Source organism: Scomber scombrus, chromosome 22, assembly GCF_963691925.1.
Source record: "Scomber scombrus chromosome 22, fScoSco1.1, whole genome shotgun sequence".
NCBI lineage: Eukaryota > Metazoa > Chordata > Actinopteri > Scombriformes > Scombridae > Scomber > Scomber scombrus.
In genome coordinates, this window is record NC_084991.1 from 3,132,104 (window position 1) to 3,143,743 (window position 11,640).

The window sequence follows — 11,640 nt, forward strand, 5'->3', positions numbered from 1 at the left end:
CTAGGGGCCAGGTCTGAGATAACTTCATTGGTATTTGGGGATACAATTCAGTCCGGTCAAAACTCAACAACACAAAACAGAACCATGTTTGATAAGAGCAGATAAAGAAACATTGTTTAAAAGTTCAGCTCAACCTTGATGAGATGCCAAAAATTCTGCTGATCGTAAGGAATGAAGGGAAAGTAGGCATGACATGAGCCAAAGAATATGAAAGGCAAACACACCACAATGTCAGCAATCCAAAGCTTGTAATAAATACAAATTCACAACAAAGATTACTCAAAGTCACAAATTCAGAATCAACCTGTTATTACAACTGCCACGATCTTACAAATAATCAAATGAAATGAGTATCATATGGTGCCGTGTTGTCATATTGTAAATATGCTTCTGTAAGCACCACTGGATCACTACAGAATGTAAATAGACATGTAAATGGTCAAAACCTCAGCTCAGCCTGCGAGTTTCATGTCTACCAAAAAAACAATGAAAGTCCTAACAGCTAACACCCACCAGAGACTACAGCGGTCAACCTCCCAGGACGAAACTGTTCATGTACATGAGCCACATGCCAGTTGTTTTAGTAACTTACTTCAAGAAAGGTCATGGGGTCATGAATCAAAAGGGTTTAAGTTTAAGATTTGAATAAATAAAGAGTTAATCCTCTGGAAAGCATGATGGTATGCCATGTGTCAGTGAGTCAAACAAGATCATTAGGATTCATCTTCTGATAATCATCAATGTCCAAGCCTGTCCAGACCTCAGAATCAAAGCCTGTATCTTTACTTTATTCAGGGTTTCATGAACGTCTGGTTTTGAGATCATTGACCGCTGGTTCTGCAGTTAGAAAAACAACAAAATGACATCATAATGCTAAACAATAGTGTAACAAAATTCCAGGCAAAAGGAAAACATCATCCTACCAAGCTAACTTTTTTTTCATGAAAACTGGGATTTGATCTGGGGTTGATTCAACAGCAATGTTCAATAAGAATCAACTGTGGAGAAGGTTCATCTTCTGGAGAGTATGAATATGCACAGTAAAGCTTATTAAATATTAACACTTGAGGTGTGAAAATGACCTCCCATGAGCAGTTGGGATGCACCTCCATCCTGTGGTCATGGTAACAGTGCTTTATTTACTCTGAGTTAGGAGTAACTTGGTGCCCTAAGTAAAGGAGTTCAAGTGTTCAGGAGCGAAAGTAAAGCCACAGATACAATCCTCAAGTGGACACATACACAGACAGCTGCGGACATCATGGACACAAAGTAGCACTGTTTATACTACTTGCTGAAGTCTGCTTGGAGGACACATTAGGCAGATGTAGATCGGCATCTAAAGCAAGACAGCACTGTGAGCACGCAGTCACAACAAACTGGTATGCAGATGTCCTCATAGAGCTTCATGTACACCCTCTGATGTCGAAATTTACATCACACTGACCCTATTGGACCCTCATGTACTTGCAGATGTAGAAGGTATAATTTCAGCTTAAGATGGTGCTGCATCAGCGGTTACCCAGGCTTTGTTCAGGACTGAGCTGAGGCTGATCGATCTACATTCCAACCCTCACCTGTGGTCTTGAGCTTTGGGTAGTGACCAAAAGAATGACATTGGAGATACAAGCAGAGGAAATGGAGTTTATGCCTGTAACACACAGTCTATCTCTACTTGAGCAGTGCCTGTGTTTAGCTGAACTGCTGCAGTTCGCATGCCTGCGGTGTTCATACAGATAACGTTGCTGCTGCGGCGCTACTAGTGCCAGCTCTGTCTTTCCACATACCATTTGACTTTGATAATGGTCATCAATAATAGAATGTTTCATATGATTCCATTATAAATTAAAATGATATTTAGTTGAGACAGAATGAGGTTAAGCAGTATGTGGCCCGTTGTGGAAAAATAAATAATAGTATGTGGGGTGAAAGTGGCTTTCTTTCTAACATGCATGGTTGGGGCTACTACTGTGTCAGCCACATACACTCCTCATACAGGACGGGGATTTTATTGATTATATTGATTATTATTCCAGTTAAACCCCTGCTGTCACCACTCCAAGTAAAGAAAATCCCTCCAGACAAAACCAAGTTCCCCAAATGCACACTCCAACAAACAAAACCTCCAAACTGACTGTCAGGAGGAAGACTGACAACAAATAAGGAAAATGACAACAGCAAATCTCCGTCTAGAAGCAGGTAAAACAACAGGCAGGAGTCCCAGTTTGAACTGATATCACAGAAAGCAAAGAGGGATTGAAGAAAGAAGCTCTGTGTGTCACTGACTCTCCGTACTGGAGTTCCCCAACAGAGTGGCATATTTCGAAAAATACAGACACTGAAACTGTACTGAAAGGTTTGATGGAAAGTGTTCCTGGTACGATGTCAACATGACTATTGGGACATCATATCCACTGTCTGTTTTTACTTAGAACCATGTGTCGCATGGAAAAAATAAGCGAGACCCGGAATCTAGCGTAGAGTCAAACTGCTGCTCCTTTCATTCAGAAGAAGCTGGTTGAGGTCATCACCAGAATGCCTCCTGGATAACTTTATCCCTTAATTGGTTTTCCGGGAAAGTCCAGTTGGAAGGAGACACCTGGGCACAAACTGAAATTCTTAATGCATGACATATTCCATCAGGCCTGGGAACTTCTTGGTAAACACATAGTTGTCAGTTCCAAAATTCCCGAAGCAACGGAATAAATTTTACATCTGGTCTACCTTGAAAAATGGATGGGAGGTGTGGAAGTGGAAATACAGACAGCAGCACTAGAGGAAAGGTCAGAGAGGTGCCAGAGTTATTGGGCATCATCCTCTGAGGACCCCAAATATCCAAAGAAAAGTTCAAGGCGATTTGACCATGATTGACAATAGTTGTTGAGATATGATCCTCTGGAGTTTGACAAACCAATAAAGCTGCTCTCAGGCCTCAGGAGCAAAAATTTAAACGATCCGACACAAGCGACATTTTGAAACAGAGCACGCTAGACTCAGCGCAATCACATCCACTGAGACAGACACCGTGTCCTCTCTGAGTGTCGAGGGAGGGGGGGTGCGTGAAGTAGAGATAACTGAGCTGTCTGTCTCTCTGCTGGTTAGCAGCAGAGGCGGCGGCGGCGTGATGACTCTCTGTCCTTTTACTCTGATATACTTTCCTGCGCTGGAGACTGGGCCGTGACCCAAAGGAGGGTTGAGAGGATCCTAAAAATAGGTTGTTAATTATTCCGGAGAACATTGCATCAGCAGTTAACAGCTACGGTAATTTTCCTCACCGAGTCCCTGCGATGTAAAATAGGCTGAATAAAACACTGCAGGCGAGAAGGGCAGACGACTGGAAACTGAAAATGCTTTAGATAAGCTTTAAAAAAAAAGAAGAGGGATAGTAGATAATTTGGCAAAATGACAACACATCCACATCATTCAACTTCATCTAATAACTTTCTCATTAGATAAACAGCATTTGCAGATGAAGCGCTCACATCACGTCCGAGTCAGCATCATCCATCACTTCTCTTACCCTTCTTCTTTGTCATCGCTTTATTTTTTCACTCTTTGGCTCCTGCTCTTGTCTCTTGCCATTATCTGCCGTGTCCATCTCCTCCACCACCACCACCTCCTCCTCCTCTACGCATTCACCACTAGAGCATCCGTCACCACTTCTTCCTTCCCCGTCTTGTGTCATCTGTCCTTGTGTTGCTATTTTAATCACATGGCCCTTTTGCTTTCTCTCTCTATCTCCTTCTTGTTTTCCCTTCTGCAAACGCTGCTCAGTTCGTGGTGCACATCGAATGGGGCCTTGAGGCTACTACGTGTGTGTGTGTGAGTGTGTGCGCATTTACTCTCTTGGTGTGTGTCCTTCACCTTGATCACATCCTAAAAGCCCTGTAGTGGTCACAGGCACAGAAGAGACAATGTTAGACTGACTACACATTCCCCATAGGTTTACTACAGGTGTGTGTGTGTGTGTGTGTGTGTGTGTGTGTGTGTGTGTGTGTGTGTGTGTGTGTGTGTGTGTGTGTGTGTGTGTGTGTGTGTGTGTGTGTGTGTGTGTGTGTGGCAGACCCCCAGGACACAGGTGTTAAAGAGGGGTGTACCCATATGCTTCTCTACATGCATAAAAAGAGGATTCCTCCCTCAGATGACTAACTAATGATTCTTTTCATGTAGGGTACGAGTCCGCCAGCTGTCCAGCCTCAGAAAAAGAACAAAGTCCATCAGTGTTTGAGATGTTATAAAGCTGCTAGCCTGAATGAGCGTCAGTCCAGACGAGCTGGAACGCTGACCGGCCAGAGTTTGGATCCGAGTGTGTGTCAGTGGAACATCCAGCAAAAGAGATCTGGTGGTGTCACAACACTCCTGGTGTCCTTGTGTGTATGTTTAATACATACAACTGAACTCTACTCCAGCTGTAAACTCATACTGTTGTTGTGTATTGGTATATTAACAGATGATGTTCCTATCAAGTTTCTCTGGCCCTGAACAGTCCTTTAATATCTGCTGACACAAAGTCTGATCCAATACTTAGAAGAAGATATGCAATGTTGGTTTAATATGAATCTGGCACATTGCAAACAAGTGTAGCCCTCAACTTTAATTCAAAGGCAACTTAATCCAAACAGTAAAGGCCCTGGATAAAACTGATATGATTCATTTATTGATATGATAGGAACAAATCTTAATGGAATCCAGAATGAAAATCTGTGGAATACTGCGTAATGGTTTTTTTGCTTGTAATGTGAAGACAGAGGTGTCCAAACTATTACATAAAGGTTGATGTAGCTGCAGGTTTTCATTCCAACCAAGCAGCAGCACACCAAGCTGGACTCATTTAATCAACTGATCTCAGTCTTAAGACAGGTCAAATTGTGTGCTCTTGATTGGACAAAAACCTGCAGGCACACAGCCCTTTGTGGACTAGTTTGGACATGCCTGATTTAAGATAACAGAGATTGTTTTCAGTGAATAAGAGCTCAGCCACATTGTTCTGGAAATGTAAAACAAAGTTTTTGCCCACTGATATAAAAAACACATCTCCCGTCTCTTTCCTGTTCCTTGCTCTGTTAGCTCACATTTGATTGGATCATACTGAAACTTTCTCTGATACTGATTTTATGACACACATTTGGAATATAATAAAAGATGAATACGCAATTAACACAGAGACACAGGATTAAAAGTGGGAAAAAGTCATTTTTCACTTCACTGGGTTTTATCGGTGGAAAATATGCAGAGGTGTCATCGGAATTCTGTAGGCGCAGAATCCGTGTGGGCCTGGATGTGAATGACCGCTTAACTGGAGAATGTGACTAAAAATGATGAGTCCATTTACAAGTGAACAGTGGTGTTATAGAGTGAAGGTTCTTCCCTCACATAACCTAATATATCAATATCCACGAATATGTTGTCCAATATGTGCTCTTTTTAATTTAGTTTTAAGTTATATAGGCAGCAGTTAATGTACATATTATCCTTTTTCTTAATTGAAGTTGAATATGGACCTACATGTTTTTTGGTTATATGTGTTTTTTTGTTATTAAGTTAGTTATAGTTAGCTTAGTTAGTTCTAGTTATTTATAATGATTCAATTCTCAGTGTAGTTTACAGTTTCAGTGCATTGATGTCATTTTTTGTCAAGTTTATTGTCAAATGGTAAAATATCATGGCCTTCATTACATATCTTTGTCACAAGATCATTGAAAACAAATGTTTGTTTACGTATATATTCTTTATATATATATATATATAAAATCATCAGGTGATATATCGATAGACATTTTTTAACTCCTAACACCCAAAAGTCCAGTATGGGTCAGGCCCTACCCACATTTATAGATCAAAAGTCTGTAGAGACTGCACACGTGTGGACACGTCGCCACATAAAGACACCCAACATAGAATAAAACAGAACTATCCAGCTGTCTGCATCTGTTTTGAAGCACATGAGAACCTCTAACAGTTGAGTCGTGCACTGAGCCTCTCTCAGCTGCAGGTCCACTGATGTGACTCCAATCTGTGAAACGAAGCCAGCGATCTGATTCATCTCCGTTGTTCAGATAATCATACATGATGCTGAAACAGCTGCAGCACACAAAATGACAGTCGGATGATTCGCTGCCAAAAATCTGCCTTTCAAAATAATAAAAAAAAGTTGCAGGCACGTTCCCAACAGTAAAACAATACACACTCGTCACATCCTGCATGAATGGAACCATACGTCCTTATCAAATTAGACAGGAACTACTTTCATTCAGCTCTATTCAGTAAATGGTATCTAATAATACTAAATTATAAGAAGTGCAGATAGCATTTGCAGTTGAACGAACGCGATTTCTACATAGAGAGAGAGAGAGAGAGAGAGAGAGAGAGAGAGAGAGAGAGAGAGAGAGAGAGAGAGAGAGAGAGAGAGAGAGAGAGAGAGAGCAGAGAAATTAGAGCTGACATTCACTATGACCTGAATTAACCTTTAATCTTTAATCCTGCACAGAATGAAGAGAGCATGTATATATGATGCCTACTGTGTACGCTGCTTGCTCCAGGCCCTTTCTCTGCTGCTGATAGATGATATTGATATTTTCTTCATTAACTTTTACATACTGACTCATTTTTTTACATTTAAGAACTTTAAAAACACCCTATACACATTTCTTTTAGCCAGACTTTTCCTAATGTGATCCACAGTACACAAAAATGTAAGTTAAAAGCAGCTGCATGTTATTTTTGTGTACATACACATTTTTATATAAGCAAATGTAGAAAATTTGACCTGTATTCATCATATTCTATAAAAAGTTGTCCTGGACAATAAAATAGTGATTGTGAATGTATTTCTTTCCATAATATGAATCCAACAAAAGGATTAATAGAGACTAATTATGAGTCAGAATATGAACAGTATATAAGGCTTAAGCTCCATACCTGGGCATGGCAAATGGCTCTACAGCGTCCCCTACAATTAAAACAATTGAGCCCCTCGCTCCAGATTAATATACACAAACAAAATTCAGTATGCAGATGTATCATGGAAAGGCGCACAAAAAAGTCTCTTGGACCCATACCCTAACTCCAACAGGAAATCAGCTATTTTGATTCAAATGTTAAATTTCGGCGCTATTCTCGCCACTTTCACGCCTCATCCTTTAACAAACTCCTCCTAGAGATTTAATCTGACCCACTTCAAATGTATTCAGTCATCTTAAGACCTTGCAGATGAAAATTTATCAAACACTTTCACTCTTCTTTTTTATCTACTGTACTAACTTAATATTCTATTTGTCTGGTTTGCTGATTGTATGATATTTGATGCATTGTTCTTTGTTTTGTAAGGTGTCCTTGACTGCTTTGAAAGGCAACTATAAAAAAAACCCATTATATGTAAATCTCTTTTATTCTGTTAGCATCTCTGTTCATCCCAAATATATTTTCTACCGTCCCCATGACGACATGACGCTGTTAGTTTTGAGTCGTGTCAGCATCTGAGAGGTGAGGATTGTTCTAAAGGCTGTGACACCAAAAACAGTGTCATTCTCCACCCAGGTACATCAGGAGGGTGTGTATCCTCCACCCTGACAAGCTGATGAAGACTGTGTGAGGAGAGCATCCCTGGAAGCGGTTAACAACCCCCCCCCTCCCCGAGTGAGCAAAGAGGCAACACATGTCACTCCTGAATGATCACCTTACTTTCTGTTGTCTCTGACCGTCACTGTGGCTCGGCTGTCTGCAACGCTGTGTGTCTGTGTGTGTACGTGTGTGTGTTTCCGATAGCAGATGCTCCTGCAGAGCCGCGAGCCACGCCGCCCCGCTCTCTGGAGAAGCATTAAGCCGCCGATATGGTCTTCAACAAGTGTATTACCAGAGGGAGGACTGTGGAGCGGCTGCTGGAGAGCTTGTAACACTGCTGGGTAATTACACTGAGTATCATCAAACAATGAAAGCAAACACACGCCACGCTTCCCGCTCTCACACTCGCAGTCCTTTTGCTTTTTAGTTATGTCAGGCACACAGCGTGGTGTGGCCTTTTTCCATACACATGTGCTGACCCAGCCTGACTCGGCACAGCACAGCAGGGGTTTCCATCTCTATTACAGCAGAGCTTGCCGCTTAAAGGTGTGTAATTAACCGGTGATGTGTTTCTCTTGAGTCGACAACCTTTAAGCGCTGTTTGCTCTTGACTTCACAATAAGTCCTCTGTTATTTTGTTATTTAAAAGCTTTTAATGTGAAGGGGCATCGGCGGTAACTACCACAACTCCTATTAGACTGAATGCGACCAGGAAATAAAGCAAAATAAAGCAGATACGTGAAAGTGCGAGACAGAGACTAAACTTCAAACCACAGAGATTCAGTCAGAAAATACAAAAAAGAGAGCTGGACACACACAGAGAGACTTTTATAACAGCTTTCTCTCAGACATGAGTAGAGTCTCATCACACACAGCTTGTCTGACAGCAGGCGTAATGAGTTGGTCATGGTCAGTGCTGCCAGCGAAACGTCACCAAAACCTGCTTAGAGGCGAGTCAAGCGCACTGGGAATGGTAGCGAAAATCAAAGCAGAAAAAATTGGAATAGATAATGTAATTGTATGTAATGTATTGTATTATGATATATTTTGTGTATTTTTTTTATAGTGTAATGATATTCTGTTTTAAATGGGTTATAGTTTTTTGATCATATGCTCAGAACCGTGTGCCACGACTCAGCGCGGCAAAAAGTGCTGATATCAGACCAGCCAATCACATTCCATTACACTTTTTCTATGCAGCTATGATGTGCATGTGATGACTTATAATGTGTCAGAAGTAGGGTTGCAATATTCTGGGAATTTTCAAAGTTGGAAACTTCCATGGAAATTAATGGGAATGTATGGGAATTAATGGAAATAAACTGGAAATTGCATGTTAGTCTATGACAGGGAACTTAAATGTAGTTAGAAAAAAACAACTTGTAACATAAACGTGGTTAAAACAACCAGATTTAAGGCAAATACAGTTGAATATCTACCCTATTCCTCAATCACATGCACATAGCACATGACTTACTGCAGGGCCACACCAGGGCACTGTGCATTCCTCCATTACATGGGACTTTTTTGGGAAGGAAGGGGGTTCCTTTCATTTTACATTTTGGATGGGACTTTTTTTTGGGGGGGGGGGGCAAAATGTTGTTTTTTTACTGTATTAGTTTGCATGCATGTCTGCTTACGGCATGTTTGTATTTATGTTTGCATACAGTTGATACAGTTTGTATATTACCCAAAATTTCCACTTAATTCTCGTTAATTCCAATGAATTCCCATATATTCCCACAATTCCCATGGAAAGTTTCCAACTTGGAATATTTCCAAAATTCCCCAGCTTCACTACTAATGCAAAGTTTCCACAAATTTACCCATAATTCATCAGAAATGTTCTGCCTCTTTGCAACCCTAGTCAGAAGTGTAAAAAGATCAATATATCATGTTAAGGAGTTTTGGTGTTACTCATATTTGAACGCTCTTATTAACAGTAAAAGTCTTAGTATGCTTCAAATAATGACTACAACAAACTGTACAAATAGAGATAACAGCACACACTTTCACAGTTTCTTCTCAAAGGCATTCATGGTGTTTGTGTTTGTTCACACCAAAAATGGCAAAAAGTAGTAGTAGTAGAAAGAGAAGGACATTCAAAGTCTGCTCATCTTCTCACCTCCACACACCTGGACAATCCCTGCTTTAAGTAGATTTGGGGTAGAAGCTGTGTTTTAGTTAGTCTATTTGGTCTGCATCATATTGTTCTGGAGCAGTTTTGGACGCTGTTAGACGATCAAACACGCAGACTGAAACCTTTGGCAGAAGGTATTATTTGAAATGGTGAACTAGTGTTTTGAAATAGAAATGTTGTCTAAGAACAAAAACTCTGAGTCAATAAAGTTAAAGTCTAAAACTGGCATCATTTGTATACAGTTTGATCATACAGTGTGTAAAACATCACAAATCTGAGCAAACATTCAATATCATCCTTTAAAACTCCACTTTTACAACACTTGGACACATTTCAGTAGAAACTATAAAGTATTTAAGGTTTGTTTCTCATTCTCAGCTGCTGATTCAGTCTGATTCACGATCATCAAATTCATCTCTTCTCTAATTCTTTTCCACCATTTTCATCATTAAGGGAAACAAACTGACTTTTATATTGTGCAATTTAAACCCATCAAAGCTCTTCGCAAACAGCATCGCAACCCACAAAATGCATCATCAGTGGAATTATAAAGTTAAAAGAAAACAGACTTTTTTTTTCTGCACCAGCAAGCCTCTGTTAAGACATTTCCTCTCACTTACAGACAGTGTGTGGGCTGCCCTCTTTTTTCCCCCTCGCTGTGCAACACAATATCATTTCTAACACAATCCCACCCTGTTCTGGATGCAGGCCACACCAGGGCCAAACTGAGCAGCAGGCAGAGAGGCAGAGGCAGACCCGCCCTCCTGCATGGAGCCCTGCATGCTGTGTTCCTCCCATCCATCAACTTCCATTGACCCTGCTGCACATCACACTCAGAGTCCTTAAAAAAAGCTGCAAAACAAATTCAGCATAAACCCAAAATATGCCTACTTCTGCCTTCTTGTCTTTAATCCTTGCACCTGAATTAGTATCAGCTGTGTTGTGTCCCTGCTCAGACTCTGTATAAATATTTATTATAGGAGCTGAGACATGAGGAAGGCACAGAGTGGAAACCTGTAGGCTGCTGTAATATTCCTAGAATCCTCCCATGAATAGCGACCGCTGTACACTTGGTAGTATTTTCTCACTCATGTGAAGCCATTATAATAATACAATAGAGAGTTATATTGAGTCATACGCAGTTTGTTGTATTATTCTAAAGTTGCATGTGAGGCTGTAACAGCTTCTTTCCATAAGCGGACAGCTACATGACGTCAGCTTTAATAACATGTAAATATCGCTTTCATTGGATAAAGAGTTAGCCTCTGCTTACTAACACCGGTTTAATGGCGATAACAAGGCGGGTAAACTAGCACAAAGTGTTTGTTTTCGGTGAAAAAGGCGGACTTGTGAAAGCGGGGAGAACTTACTTGAAGGTGAGGATGCACAGCGGTCTATAGGACTTGTGGCTCGTGTTGTCCGCCATCCTCTTGCCCCAGAAGTCGTTGCTGAAGATGTTTCGGAGGCTGGAGCTCGGTCGGACGTCCGGGTTGTTGATGATAGCCCACACATCGTCGTGCACCAACTCCCCGCGGAGAGAGTTGCTGTAGCAGAGGGCGCACAGGGCGGCCAACACAGCGTAGCGACCCGCAGCCCACACAGCCTCTGGCCGGACGCTCACCAGCGGCTGCTGGCGGGCTTTTTTCTCCCGTGCCGGCGCTGTCATGTCGGTCCTGGCTTCTCCAGCTGCTCCGCTGGGCTGAGGATGAAGCAGAGAGCACCGGAGGATACGTCCATCCCGCCTGGCAGGTAGCGGCTGTGTGTGTGCGGTGAATTGCTGGGACGGTGTGGATGTTTGGTGATGCCTTCAGGTGCGGTAGGTGAAAGTCGGACCTCGGCGCACGAGCGAGGACCAGTGTCTATTGGACAACTTTTCCTATAATTTACATTTGTCAATTGTCCATTTCACATTTCTTAAAACGTTTTGCAATGCAAGCTGGAGG

At 41.5% G+C, this 11,640-nt stretch overlaps 1 protein-coding gene across 1 annotated transcript in view; it reads right to left on the reverse strand.

Moving 5' to 3' along the window:
• Positions 1-11,406, reverse strand: part of tmtc1 (transmembrane O-mannosyltransferase targeting cadherins 1) — a 157,493-nt gene extending 146,087 nt beyond the window's left edge. The window contains exon 1 of the mRNA XM_062443654.1: positions 11,068-11,406. Coding sequence (XP_062299638.1) covers positions 11,068-11,363 — 296 coding nt within the window. The 5' untranslated portion in view covers positions 11,364-11,406. The remainder of the gene's footprint in view (positions 1-11,067) is intronic.
• Between the last annotated feature and the right edge of the window lie 234 nt (positions 11,407-11,640).